The sequence below is a fragment of the Pangasianodon hypophthalmus genome, chromosome 19 (genome assembly GCF_027358585.1).
Source record: "Pangasianodon hypophthalmus isolate fPanHyp1 chromosome 19, fPanHyp1.pri, whole genome shotgun sequence".
NCBI classification, from domain to species: domain Eukaryota; kingdom Metazoa; phylum Chordata; class Actinopteri; order Siluriformes; family Pangasiidae; genus Pangasianodon; species Pangasianodon hypophthalmus.
In genome coordinates, this window is record NC_069728.1 from 4,501,457 (window position 1) to 4,516,644 (window position 15,188).

General features: G+C 40.0%; 2 protein-coding genes across 2 annotated transcripts; one reads left to right on the forward strand and one right to left on the reverse strand.

Annotated features, from left to right (window-relative positions):
• The first annotated feature begins 34 nt into the window (after positions 1-34).
• Positions 35-5,822, forward strand: ppat (phosphoribosyl pyrophosphate amidotransferase). The gene is made up of 11 exons (XM_053242031.1): positions 35-42; positions 260-326; positions 532-738; positions 1,955-2,067; positions 2,232-2,377; positions 2,693-2,765; positions 2,846-2,997; positions 3,505-3,632; positions 4,552-4,773; positions 4,918-5,038; positions 5,653-5,822. The coding sequence occupies exons 1-11, from the start codon at positions 35-37 to the stop codon at positions 5,820-5,822; spliced, it is 1,407 nt and encodes a 468-aa protein (XP_053098006.1).
• Positions 5,823-6,499: 677 nt separating this feature from the next.
• si:dkeyp-117h8.4 (uncharacterized protein LOC572032 homolog) lies at positions 6,500-15,187 on the reverse strand. The gene is made up of 10 exons (XM_026944439.3): positions 14,958-15,187; positions 14,156-14,222; positions 12,330-12,382; positions 11,634-11,661; positions 11,455-11,525; positions 11,123-11,186; positions 9,365-10,986; positions 9,199-9,262; positions 7,237-7,288; positions 6,500-7,105 (listed from the first exon to the last, which is right to left on the reverse strand). The coding sequence occupies exons 1-10, from the start codon at positions 15,063-15,065 to the stop codon at positions 7,066-7,068; spliced, it is 2,169 nt and encodes a 722-aa protein (XP_026800240.3). The 5' UTR covers positions 15,066-15,187; the 3' UTR covers positions 6,500-7,065.
• Between the last annotated feature and the right edge of the window lies 1 nt (position 15,188).

Genomic DNA, 15,188 nt, shown 5'->3' on the forward strand with positions numbered 1-15,188 from the left:
ACAGATTAAAATAACATGCTAGTAATAGGCAAAAATGACGATGTACTGTATAAAACCAGATCTGCACTTTTTCTGCAGTAAACCTCCACACTGAGCTCAGAGTGTAGCTAGCTGGCTAGTGGAAATGGGAAAAATGCATGATCCAGTACAACAATCAAACCTGGAAGACTAAAAACACTGTATAGTCTTATAGTTTCAAAGCAGTTAGCACCTCATGCATTAACATTATTAACACAGTGCTTTTGTTATGTTTAATTAGGGGCCAAGAGAGTGCAGGCATTGTTACAAGTAATGGATCCAGTCCACCCACATACACCACCCTCAAGGTAATATCTGTTTTAAAGATGTTCGGTGTTCTCACTAAGAGAAAAAAATTCACATCTATGCATGAAGTAGTACACCCTAAGGCCCGAGAAGAGAATGGCTGGAATTCAGGGCTTTTCACATATTATTGTCAGAAATGCAGTAGAAAGCTCTGTTCCTCTGTCTTGTTTTTCTTTCTCAATGCTTTTTCTTCCTCTGTCTCCTTAGGGCATGGGGTTAGTGAGCACAGCTTTTAAACCAGAAGACTTGTTGAAGCTGCGATATGGTAACTTGGGGATTGGGCACACGCGCTATTCCACCACAGGAATGTCAGAGCTGCAGAACTGCCAGCCCTTTGTGGTGGACACTCTGCATGGCAAGATTGCGGTGGCACACAACGGAGAACTTGTCAACGCTGCTGCACTGCGCAAAAAGGCAGGCCATTACTTTTTAGCGACTGTGGAGGACTTTTTGATGCACTAAGTGGTCTATGAGTCTGAATCCACCGCCGGGTTACATTCCATCGGTTATGGAAATGTTTAATATTTAAAAATGCAATATTATCAATACTTACCAGTGACATGCATTTTATTCAAACACTGACAGGATTTGGCTTGTGTGACATAATAAATTATGTCTATGTGATATTACGCTGCTATGATATCCAGTGATGTTTCCATTGTATGTTGTTGCATTGCATTTAGCTTAGGAGCTCCTCATTTTAACCTGAAGGATGCTAGTATGAATTATCACCCAATAATAAATTAAAAGAGCAGTTTTTTTCTCCCCAGTAAAATAGGATAATAATTTGTGCTGGTGTTTTGAACTGTACCATGTTAACTGAACCTGCCTGGGAGCCCCCGCCCCTTCCCCCAACCTTGCATGCGCTTGTCTGGGCTCACGTGAGCGCCCTCGCATTCTGTTAATGGAGAATAATTAATAAATAACATTAGACAAGCATGTAGTTAACGTTAGTTAACTGTATGTATTACGTATTTGGTTGAAAATGGTAAAAAAAAAAAAAAAAAAACACAGCACTTTCATCACTTTATGGTCAGAGAGACCACACATTCAAACAATTTGACCAGCATCAACTGTTTAAAAAATAAATAAATAAATAAATAAATTTTAAAAAAGCCATATTTTTTTTTTTTTTTTTTTTTTTTTTACTGTTCAGTGTGTATTACTGCAGAATTACCTAAAAATCCTCCATCCAGCAGAGTTTTTGCGATTGCCGCTGCCAGTAAGCAGTTCTCGACTGCAGAGCTGGTAATATTATTACACCCTTAGAAAAGCTTATTTTCTTGTAATTTTTTAGGCTCTTGGTTCTGGATGATTAAATTGTTTATCATGAATTATTTAAAATGGTAAATCATGAGGGGAAAATTCAGTATCTCACAAACCTAAACAGAATTGTTATCCGTCATCTCCTTCTGGTACTGTCTATGATTCATGGATTATTATTACTATTGCTTACAGGAAGGTTTGGTGTTTTATTTTTTGGTGTACTTAATAGTGAGATCTTCTTTTTTAAAATGTAACTTGACAAATTTAGTTTCTAAAATATACTGTAGTAGATTCTATATCCTACTTCATTAACAGGAGACAAGAAAGAAAACAAAAACCAACTTTGTATGCGTATGTCTTATAGGTGATGAGACATGGCGTGGGTCTTTCCACTAGTTCAGACAGCGAGCTCATCACTCAGCTGCTTTGTCTGACTCCGCCCATGGAGGAGGTCGACACTCCTGATTGGGTAGCACGGTCAGTTCCATATGTTCAACATAACCGGTGTTTAATGCTCATTGTTTAACTGCACGTGAAACCGTACCCACTATTCTGGTGTTCAGTCGAACCTCAACATCTTGGATTAATAGCAACGTGTAGAATATTCTGCTATAATTGTTTTTTGTGTTGGTTGATTTCAGCATTAAGAACTTGATGACAGAGACTCCAACGTCATACTCCCTGCTGATAATGCACAAAGATGTGATCTACGCTGTGCGAGACCCATACGGCAACAGACCTCTGTGTATCGGACGGCTGGTGCCCATCTCCAAACTACACAGCTCTGGTACAGAGAAAGAATAGATCAGAGAAAAAACTAGGGGAAGGATAAAAAGTGCTTGAGTAAAGGATTTAGAGATGAGGGTATAGTAGTGATTTAAGAACAAAATGTTATTTTACTCAAGCTTAAACAACACCACAATGAAAGCCTTTTTATTTGCTATGTTAAAAATTCTGACTGCTGATTGCTTACAATTGCCTTTTTTTAAACACGAAAGCAATTATCTTTAGAAGAGATCATACACACCACTTTAAATAATTATTGTAGCTGACGGCTCTTACTACACTGGTGACACACTCGCTCCCTTTCTGTGTTCCTCAGGAGGTGGAGAAGGAGACACAGAAGGCTGGGTTGTCTCCTCGGAGTCCTGCAGCTTCCAGTCCATTGGCGCCAAGTGAGACTTTTAAACGTGTCACTTTGAAACTGGCAACACTTGGTACAGCAGGTGGACGCTTCCCGTGTCTCTGTCCACAGGTATTACCGTGAAGTCCAGCCTGGAGAAATAGTGCAGATCTCCAGACACGGGGTCAAGAGCCTGAACATAATCCCCCGTCCCGAGGGAGATCCTCCAGCCTTCTGTATATTTGAGTATGTCTACTTCGCCAGGCCAGACTCCATATTTGAAGGCAAGTGCATCATTCTAAAAAATGGTTCAAATCAAATGTTGCTTCCCAAATGTTTGAAACATGAGCAATTTTAGGAAATGTTCCAAAACACCAGATTTCATAGATTATTCTAACAAGACCAATACAATTTCTGAAATAACGCATAAAGTTTATAGCCTGCTAGGAAATAGGCTAGACACTAAAAAGGTTATGATTTTTATTTATTTATTTATTTTTTGGATATGTCTTAAGTGTATTTTCCCAATATTCTTATCCTTATCTTTATACTCTGTAAAATGATGGTTATTGAGATACAGCCTCCAAAGAGGGGATTTCTGGTGTACTATCACTGAACTAGTGATACAAGTATATCGCTACCTTCACAAGTAGTAATATGAGAATATAATGTGGTACATTGTGAGTAAGTATTATTAAAGCCTTTTTTAAATAAGTACCAAAAATTGCTGTTTCACACTCACGCATTACACTCCTCATCTTATTCACTGAGTGTGTGGTGGTGTGCTGCAGGTCAGATGGTGTATACAGTCAGGCAGCGCTGTGGACGCCAGCTGGCCATTGAGGCCCCCACTGATGCAGATGTGGTCAGTACAGTGCCTGAGTCTGCTACTCCAGCTGCTTTAGGATACGCACAAGTGGTAAGAGATCGTGTATAAGTGCTTTTAATTCCTGTATTAATTATGATTATACCACAGCACTATTGAATTCTGGACTCATAAATTCGTAATCTAAGCCGAATAATAAACAGGTTAAAACAAAGAAAAATATATAACTGTTAATATGTAGAAATTTTCTGTAGGAAGCCTCCAGTGTCAGCTCTTTGTAACTGTTTCTCAACAACATCAGCTACATTTTTTTTTTTTTGTCTTATTAAAGAAAAAGAGGGAAAAAAGGAACAGGGGAAAAAGAGAGAGGCTGTTGAGGGAATGACTGTTTCTAACTGTTATAAGTGATAAAAGGAACTAACTTATTTGCACATTCCGCAACATTAAATGTAACCAAAAGGAATAAATATGTAATCGTTGACAAATTGCTGTCGTGTAAGAGGAATAAAACTTAGGGACATATTGTTATTGGAAAAGAATCAACTCCACTTGGCATCAGGCTGCATCCCAGCACCATCATTTATTATTTTCCCATATCAGCCCACCCTGTCATGTTTTAATTCTTACTTATCACACCTCGACAGTCCCTGTTTTTAATCCTGAGCTCAGGTTACTTATGTGTGACGTTTCTGTGTATGCTCCCCCAGTATCTTCTTAGTTTTCCTCCAGTTTCTTAGCACCTCCAAAAACCTTACCGGTAGTTAAATTGCTAAATCCCTTGGTGTGAAGGTGTGTGTGCGTGTGTGTGCGCCCTGTGATGGACTCGCGTTCCATCCAGAGTGTATCCCGCTTTATGTCCATTGTTCCCGAGATAACCAGGATAAAGCGGTTACTGACGATGAATGAATTAAATTCGATGAAATGAATTCTCCATTAATTCTCTTCATGTTTGTGTTTGTGAGCTGTACCCTGTTCTGTAACATTGATAGCCTGTATTGTTCTGCCTCTCCAGTCTGGCCTGCCCTACGTAGAGGTCCTGTGTAAAAACCGCTACGTCGGAAGGACGTTTATTCAACCAAACACTCGTTTGCGTCAGCTGGGGGTGGCTAAGAAATTTGGGGCGCTGACGGACAACTTTGCTGGCAAACGAGTAGTTCTCATTGACGATTCCATCGTGAGAGGCAACACCATCTCACCAATCATTAAACTGCTCAAAGAGGCAGGAGCAACAGAGGTAGGAGCTATATGAATGTAGTAACGTATGTGTGATGTGTATACAGTGTTTTTTAATTTGACATTTAATCACATTCAGTTTAAAAAAATTCCTTCTGCTTTACTAATACAGTTCTTAATTCCTTGCTTGAAAATCACGGAATAGGTCCACATTCGTGTGGCGTCTCCTCCGATTCGGTTCCCCTGCTACATGGGCATCAACATTCCTACCAAAGAAGAGCTTATTGCTAACAAACCAGAGTTCAAGGACATTGCTAACTACATTGGTAAGTCAAGGATTTAAATTTTAAAGGAAATTTTTTTTACTCCTGTAAAATATTGTGTTAAAATAGATGTATATAATTGATTTAAAAATCTAATATGCAATTTATACAACATTAAATACATTTTATAAAAACTGTATACCAACTTGATAATACATTTGTTTGTAAAAGTGCAGCCTTCTTGGTTTCTAAATGGAAAAAAAAAATCCATCTCTTTATAATTTACTTACAAAATAGAATTCATTCTTCATGTATTCCTATTTTCTTTTTGGATTTTCCGCCATTTTTCTTCCCAATTCGCACACTCTGATGAAAGCGCTGTCTGCCCTCTTCCGCATACATGAGCTTCAGCATAAACAGCTATGATTGGTTAGTGTCACAGAGCGAGAAAGTATGCCACCCGTCCCTCCCCAGAGCATGGTCAGTTTTGCTTACTGGTCAGGATTTGAACTTTCAATCTCCCGACAATAGTACAAGCATTTTTTTTTAAATGCCACTTAGGAGCCCATCCAGTGCTTTTCCATTGAGAATTTTGAGATACATGATCTGTTTAACACGCAAACCCTATCTTCGAGAACGGCTCTCTGATGATGTGTGGATGTTCTTGTGTTGTGTAGGAGCCACCAGTGTGCGTTACCTGTCTGTCGAGGGCCTGGTGACTGCAGTTCAGAGTGGAATTGAGTCCTACGAGAAGGAGCAGATCAGCTCCAGCAGCAAGGCCATCAGAAAACTGGGTCATTGTACAGCTTGCCTGACTGGCAAATACCCCATCGAGCTGGAGTGGTGATGAAACACGCAGCAACACAACGGTTCACGTTGCACCTCATGAAAATTCAGCCTGTGACCATGCATTATAGGTAGATTAGGTCTACTATACTGGGAGGTATGAGAGGTAATAACGATTGCTGCATGCATTTAATTATAATGCTTTCAACTCTCTCAAGGACATTTAAATTCATTCATCCTTTTGTATATTTTGACAGTAATTACTGTGATGTGGCATATACTTCAATGTTTAAGCACTTTTTTTTGACCCTGCATTTTTCACCTTTTCTCTACTGAATGACTTTGGTTCACCTAGCTGCATGGTTTGAAGAGCTGTTCAACTCCTGAACAGTCTTGCTTCAGTGATTCATCCAAGTTATATGCAGAGCATTTACATCTAGACTGTTTAGATAGAAATACAAAGGTTAAGTGTAATGCTACACAAATAAGAGTAACTAATTAAAGTCATGAACCTGTACATGTGCCTTTCTTATGGCCACATAGCATTACGATATTGACAAATCTGAATGACATTCCTCAGTTTTCCGAGCTCATAAGAGACAACACTTTGTCCGTAGTAAATGTGTGTGCGAAAACAGAACTGTTTTTGCTTGTTCCATTTCAACTGTGCAGCATAACCTGTTGAAATCCAGTGTAACTTAAAAAAAGAAAAAGAATCAACAGCATTTTCCAATAAAATTGATTGTTCCAATGTAGAAAAAGTCAACTTATTTATTAAAATCAGTTTACAGGCATAGTGAACACAAAGCTGACACTGGTAGACAAAACATCGAGATTCTTCGGTATTGTGTACACTTAATAGCTTATGTCTAAAGGAATGGATTTAAAAACGTGTTCCCTAAACTATAGTACATAAGTTACAATAAGGAATTTTATTTAAAAGCAATATCCTTTAGTTAAACTGGACAGGTCCTGACAAAATATCCATATATTTAAGTGAAAAGTGACAGGATTACTATTGTGATCACAAATATGTACATTTTTTAAATGCTGATGCCGGCTTTTGCATTCGGTCCAGAGAACCTCTTTCTTCTGCTGGTTTTATCCTGGTTATAATCATATAATTAACTTGCTCAAAAAAATGCTGAGACAAAAAAACTATTTACAGACTCGAGACTATGTTTTGAATGTAATGTTTCCATTCAGAATTTCATGTTAACTGTGTCTGAGACATTGCAGTAAAAAATATGATACGCTAACAGCTTCTCTTAAACGAACCATCACAAGCGAATGGGGAAGGCTCATCACTGGAGAGGTCCATACAGAAGTCGCCTCCTTGACAGCCTGAAAGTATTTAAAAATAATAATAATAATAATAGTAATCAAGCAGTCAGTTACTGAGTCAGGTGAAATGAAAGCCAACATTATAAAGAAACAGCATTGCACTGAATGCTGCGCAATGTGTAGGCCTTTACCTTGGGGAGACTGAGACACCACTCTGATCCCAGGGTCTCACTGGTGACCGGGCTGTAAATAAAAATATTAATAAGTAAGCGAGCGATCATGTCTCATGTTCTAATGTAACATGATGTAGACAGTGCACTCTGGATATTGCCATTTTCTTTTGCTTTGTCTTGGTACTTTATCCTTTTATAAATTCAGTTTAACAACAATAACCATTAGGCTGAAACCAGGTTTCTTTAAAATGTGTTTATAGCCACATTGGGTAATTCATGAACTTTTAAAATCACATACAAAATCTTTTCATTTGTCATTTTCTGTTTATTTGTTTAAACATCTTGACCCATTTCCCCCCCATATGGAGTATTACTGTTATCCATGAGCATCTGGACCATAAAAAGATAACATTATGCTGGATTGATTTACATGCATTTAACATAATCAGATGTAATATCAGATCAGGAACAGCTAAAACATTTTATGAAGTCCAATCAAATGTCTGGTCCCGTGTTAGACAACTTCTCAGACCATTGAAAACAATGGTAGGTTAAATAAGGAATAAAACACTATGAGGCATGCTGTAATAAGAAAAGAATCAATGACAGGGTGGTATGATGTGGCCCAGTGTAAAGCGGAGTTACTGTTACCACCCTGAAGTTGATTATTTGCCAATAACAGTATGTCCTGAAGTGTTCTATTCCTAAATACCATAGAAATTTGCCAAAATGAACTTTTTTTAATATTAAAGTAGGACATTTTGGGTCCTGAGTGGGGCAAAAAGAAAAGTGGTCACCCTATCGTCTGGACATCGCGAGTTTGAAACCCGATGATGGGACTACAAGAGAGCAAAATTGGCCGTGCTCTCAGGGTGGGAGGGATGGCGTACACAGCGTACAATGTCACAGCGACACTAGCCAATCATGGACGTCTGTGAGCTCATGTATGCGGAAGGGGGTGGATAGCGCTTTCCTCCAAGTGTGTTACACCGCCCTGTGATGCAGCATGAGCAGCAGTTCAAAAAGATGTAGTCGGCTGGATTCATGTGTCTCGGGGAAGCACATGATAACTTTCAACCTCTCATAGTGCAATATTTTTGTACCTAACTGGTCAATTGGCCAAGACTAAATTAGAGTGAAAATCGGTTATCTGTTTATAGTTACATTTTTTTGTTGTGGAATGTCTATATATATATAAAAAAAAAAGTTAGTTCCTGTTATCACTTGCGTTATAACAGCTATGTAGAAACAGACTTGCTTTCACAAGCCTCATTTTCTCTCTCTTCAAGTTAATAAATACAAAAAAATACAGCTTGTCAGGATATCAAGAAACCACAAAGCCCTCAACCAGAAGACTTTCCAGTGTGAGAAAACAAAGTTACAGCTTTACCTGAAGAGTACAGATACTGCAGATTCCCTTTTCAGAAAGCTTCACCTTATCGATTACACACATTTTAAAAAATTTGTTTACGCAGAGTGTCTGTCATACAAGTTACTATAGTGTATTGTATATGAGAATGTATTAAAAATAACACATTAATGTAAACCTTGGATCCATAACTACTGACCTACTGCTAAAAGTCCTGGAGTTTTTTTTTTTTGTAAAGGTCAAACAGTGGAATGTTTTTGTTAATTTAACTAAATTTCACTTTCTATGGCTAAGACTGAAGGCAAAAAAGCCCCTAAAACACAAAATGACTGCATTAGATTTGTCAGAGCATCACCAGGTGGCATCTACAGGTCGTAGATTTCAGATAGTCATTGAATGCAAAGGATTTGCAACCAAACATGACAATCATGAGTATAAGATCATGTTTATTTGTTCATTACTTTTGGTCCCCTATAAAGGAGTTACTATGTATAAAACCTATTTGGTTCATTCAACATGCATACACACAAACTCAAATTCAAGTCATTTAAATTCCAAAGCCAGAGTGAAGGAGTTGGAGTCAAACCAACAGCCACTATCCAGTTACTTACTGCCTGCATATGCTTCAGAGATGTCAAAGTTTTCACCTGCACCACTACATCTCAGTGAATCTCTCTGCAATCATATGAGAAATTAAAAAAAAAAAAAAAAGAAGGTTATTCCAAACGCCAACGTTAGGTGATACATGATTATAAGACATGTTACACATTGTCTTACCCAAGATGGGGAGTAGTGTTGTGTCTGCAGGTCCAGTCTGGAGCCTGGTCCTTTTCCGCTGCTTCCTGACGTACTTTTCCGATGCTGTCTGATGGCTCTGAGAAATCCCGGGCTAGGACACTGCAGGAGAAGAGCCCTGTTCCAGGTGTATTTGTCCTCATTGGGCTCCACCATTGCAGTATTCACATATCTGCTTCCCTGCTGCTGCTGCTGTTGCTGCTTTGGCCAGAACTGGGTGGTCCGGCGTGGTGAACAGCTCTCACGGAAACGCTTGAACCGCAGTGACTCCACTACCTCTGGCTCACGATGTCTCTTCTTCAGTCGGCTCCGTACAGGTGTTAGAGAGAGTGCGGACATGCTCGTGGAGAACACTGCTGGACTTTGGACCCCTGATCGCCTCTTGCACAGGTGACAGGAAGATGTAGGGTTAGTGCTGCGACAGATAAAATGATGATAAAGACTCATGAACTCGGCATCAATCTGCCTGCTGGGCATCTGGGAGATGGAAGAGGACGGGGAATAGCGGCTGGAGAAGGATGGCTGACGCTTCAGCTGTTTGATGGGATTCTCCTGATGGGGAGGGACTTGCTGGAGGGGAGAGGGATATCGCTGACCTTTGTAAGGAGATCGGTACACCTCGGAGGTATGAATCACAGGCAATGCTTGTTTGGGATAGGACAAAGATGTTTGCCGGTCGTGTTCCAGGCTAATAATTTTGGCCTTTAGAGGACTCCTCAGTTGAGAAAGATGACCAGTGAGAGCTCTCTGTGGGGAAGCAGTGGGAGAATTAACGTGGTCCCTGCGCAGGCCTGAGCGATAGGAGGATGGAGAGGAATTAACAGGGCCGCCTCCTTGGCTTGCAAGAGATGATATTCTGGCCATTTTTAATGGCGACCAGGTTGAGCCGTAGACAGAAGAGGCTGGAATCCCATGAGATCTTGGCAAAGGGACAGGTTGAACAATGTAGGTCTGGTTGAGATCTGGTGATGGAGAACGAGGGGAGGAAGAAACAGAAGACGGAGGTGTTGAAAGGTCCAGCACACGAACAGGTCGATTCGACGACTCGCTGTTCGAGAGTTGGCCTGTCCAACGGGACCCGTTTTCCACTCCTGTCCTTTTCTCCACATCATCTCTTCTTGGTGAATAAAAACAAGCAGTGGATACAGGGGATGTATTACTGATACTCTTCAGTGGCGAAAAGTCCAGGTTGCTTTTGTGTGGTGAAGATCCCTGATACTTGAACTTACTTTTCTGGTGGTTAGTGATGTTATCACGGGGTGGTTTTGGGGCAGTGAGTGAGCTCTCTCTCGTTCTGTTCAATGCATGTTTAGAGCTATTGCTGAAGCCATGATTGCGGTACTGTGCTTGGGAAGATTGCCAGCGCCTGCGACGATACCTGTGCAAAACAGCACTAGCCACTTCGGTCACGTGTTGACGTCGGTACGCCTCGCCAATCTGGTTCAGCATGCTGGGATAGACGTCCAAGAGGGTGCTACCATGGCTGTTTAGCGTTCTCTCCAGATCCCGGTCCTCTTCCTCAGGCTGAGACGGCTCGCCCCACAAGCAGCTACGAGAGCTGCTCACTGATTTCAGAGAGAGCTGAGATGTCTCAGAACCACACCCTGTGTTTGAGACAATACACTTAGTGTTGCAGGAGGTGTGTTCAGAATTCCTCTCTTATTTAATAAGTATTCATATGTGCAAAGCTGTACACAACTGGCTTGAGTATGTGTGTAGTTTGGTATGGCGAGTTCTTACACAGGCTGCAATTGCTGTTTTCCATCTGACTGGAACGGTCAAGATCAACCATTGTTACATCCATCTGAATTAGGACAATACAAAAACAAAAGTGTTTTATTTACTTATTCAACTATTCAGTGCAGTTCGGGAAGATCACCCTCAAAAAAACATTTATGTAAGCAAATTCATTTGTAATTTACAAAGCATCTTCTAATTGTAAGTCTATTATCTGTAACTCAAATTATAGCTACTACCCCCACCAAAATTAAAACAAAACAGAGGTCTGATTAATCCATACATCATGATTTGCTGATATGAAGTTAATAGTGTATTATTTAAAAATGCGCCACCTGGCATGAGGAGAGAGATGAACTCGCATCTTGATCCAAGAGAGCATGTTCTTCCTGAGGCCTATCCAATGCTAGATGAAAAAAGGAAAAAAATTGTGGCTTGTGAAAGGGATTATCAATTGCAAAACAATTAATTATAAGTATGCAGTAAAACCACTGCCAAACAAAATGTTTCCTACCCTGCAGTGGCCGCTCTTTGAGCTGATTCTGCAAGAACAGCGAGCACGTAAGGAAACTTATAAAGAAACGTTACCATTCATTAAGATTTTTTTTTGTACTCTGGTGCAACTGTCTTCATTCTGATGCACTGATGTGATCTTGTGAAAGTGAGTCTGACCTGAATTAGGCCTGAAGTGTACAAGTAAAATGTGTGTAGCATACCAACACAAGAAGGAAGGCCACAACAACAGATCTTTTTTTTTTTTTTTTTTGTGTCCAGAAGCCACTTTTTTCCAGCTTTAAAAGAAAACAGCTGGTAGTGAATCATAAACAAACTACTTCCTTCCAAGACGGAGCTGTCCACTAGCAAAATTTCCATGAGCTGGAAAAATTCCTTTTCGTTTACTGAATATGTTGTAGGATGTGGCCTTTTTGACATTTTTATATCACTGTCTGTGTTAAAAATCAGTCATCGAGTTAGTCCACAGCAAGAGTTGTCTGTGTCCAATACAAATTTATTTTTCAATTGAGGTGACCTAGTATCATTTTAAATTGTGTTACTATAATACACACCCTTTCAATTATGACCCACAAACTTTGCATGTCCATGGTTAAAATAAATAAATAAATAAAAAGATGACATTTTGACCCAAATGTCCATCAGAACCAGACACCTGGTCTAAAGTTGTGTTACGTGATCTCTGTTTTCTTCTTACCCTTAATTTCTGTAGCTCCTTTTCTGCCGTGGCGCTGTCCAGAGGCACAGAACCTGCAGAAAAACACAGCCTGAGACATGCATACACACTGACTCAGCCCTCTATAGCAAGGGTTCTCAAACATCTTACACCCAGATCCCCTCGGTATAGCTTTCCTTCTGTGAAATATTAGAATATTGGCTCATTATTCAAATCTATTATACAGTGCTATTCTGGATATTTATTGGAGTCATAGAATGTTTTATTCCTGAACCTTCACCCGAGAATCCCATTCCAAAAGCATAATATTTAGCTGTTCCCCCTTTGCTGTTATAATAACCTCCACTCTTCTGGGAAGGCTTTCTACTAGATTTTGGAGTGTGGCTGTGGGGATTTGTGTTCATTCAGCTACAAGAGCATTAGTGAGATCAGACACTGATGTTGGTGAGGAGGTCTGGGGTTCAGTCAGTGTTCCAGTTCATCCCAAAGGTGTTCAGTGGGGTTGAGGTCAGGGCTCTGTGCAGGACACTCGAGTTCTTCCACTCCAACCTTCACACACCATGTCTCCATGGAGCTCGCTTTGTGCACAGAGGCATTGTCATGCTGATAGTTCATCCCAAAGTAGGGCTGTGGCTTATCGTAATCGTATATCATAATACACCGATAAAATACCATACAATTGTCATGGAATCCTTTCAGATAAAATAAAAAACTAATCAGAGTCTTGGGGTCTTGATGCCAAAAAAATGGACATCTATTGTAAAAAAGCAACAAAGCCAAGTTAGTCTGCAGAGTAACTGATGAATATGATCTCAACACAACCTTTTATACATTTTCAAATGTATCACTCTCCAGGCTGAGTTTTCTCTTTACACAAACAACTAGTATCTGTTGGCTGTCCGCCTCCATTATTTCTCAGTTTTAATTGTGGCGGAAGACCTAATCTCCACGGCCTCGGTCCATCCGTTCACTCCACGTTTTTCAGACACTGAGAGCCTCCAGACATTGATACCCACCTGTACTTTACACAGTTACTTACTGAACTTTAGATGACCTTATACATGAATAGGTTATTGCATACTTATGGTTACACATGGGATTATCTTGATGATTATCCTGATTACGTGATTAAATATTCTATACAATTCCTCCCCATGATAAGAATTTGTCATCCCGCAATATTGGTGATATAGTTGATGACGTGTTTACGTGCCACAACGTTGGCATCTCACACGTAGAACGAGAACAAGCATGGTGGAAGGTGGAGTTCCATCCCTATGCGAGGAAGGAAAAGGAGCTTCCTCCGCAATATGGCAGTGGCTCAGATACAGAAGATCAGAATGTGAATCAGACGGCTCTCAAGACTGTATGCTGATGTGACTTGAATTTTCATATCGTCATTATTTTATATCATTACTGCAAAAATACCGTGAAATATCGTTATATAGTTTTAAGTCTATATCGCCCATCTCTATCACAGTGGGGTTGAGGTCAGGGCTCTGTGCAGGACACTCGAGTTCTTCCACTCCAACCTTCACACACCATGTCTTCATGGAGCTCGCTTTGTGCACAGGGGCATTGGCATGCTGGAACAGGTTTGGGCCTCTTAGTTCCAGTGAAGGGAAACTGTAAAGCTACAGCATACAGACATTCTATACAATTGTGTGCTTCAAAGCCCACATGTGGGTGTGATGGTCAGGGGTGCACATACCTTTGGCCATTGGACAGGTTATAAGGTTTGAATTAAACCCTTTTTTTTTTTTTTTTTTAAATAAGAAGTCAATAATGGTGGCTTCCACTGCTGTACAAAATCTAAAAATGTCTAGCAGTACTGAAAATCTTCTCACCTTTCTCTGATGTGAAGGTCATTGTTTTGAGACAGACATCAGGCCCTAGATCATCTAAACTGGAATACTGAAAGAGAAGATTGTTATTGTTTATAATGTTTATAATGTGTGTACTGAGGGGTCAGTAAAGCCTGTCACTGTGCACAGCAGTAACATTAATAAAGTTATTAAGCTAAGCTTGTAGGGGAACTGTATTATGCTGCCTTCACGTGCTCTCTGAATTATCGTAAATACGAGTTTCCCACTAGGAAGTTGCACATAAATGACCTCTGATGTTGTAACTACGACTGGAGAAACTCGGATTAATTCTGATACCCGGGTTTCCGAGATGGAAAGAGTCCTAAACTTTCAACATGGCGGAGGAGAGAACAGTTTCTGTCCTGAAATACAGTTTTTGTTCATATTCCTAAATGCAGCTAATTGTTAGCACTTGGCATTTTGCTCATATTCATTTATGCACTATATCAGCAACCAGTCTATACATGCTGTACATCTTTACACCGTGAAAATAACTTGTATTTGACCAAATTTCCATCTCAGCAAGCTAGCTAACTGAGTAATGTGTGTTATGGCGTCAAAACAAAAAGTAAAATAAAAAAAGAAATATGTATGAATGAGTCAGGGGTCGTTCATATTTCATGTTTCTTTCCGACAACAGAGCAAAAGTGAACACGACACACTCATAATCTCCACTTCAGCAGCAGGATCATTCGCACAGCACATGAAGTTAGCTTTAGTTAGAATATCACAGCTAGCTAGGGAAGATGGCTAAGCTAACGCTAGCCAGGAGAAAGCTACTCACTTTCTGAAAAATCCGCTCCATCGTGTTTCTGAACGTTTCGTCATTTTTCTTGAACTGTTCTAAAATGTGTTTTTCATTCAGGTCAGCCCTGCTGTGATGCTGCTCCATTTCACAGGATAAAAATCGCCGAGATAAAGAGGTTTTAACCCGCAGAGTTCAGCAGCATCACCAGCTAAAACCTGCAGTTTTCAAATTTCCCCCCGAATGTAAAACGCCTCGTATTGATTGGCG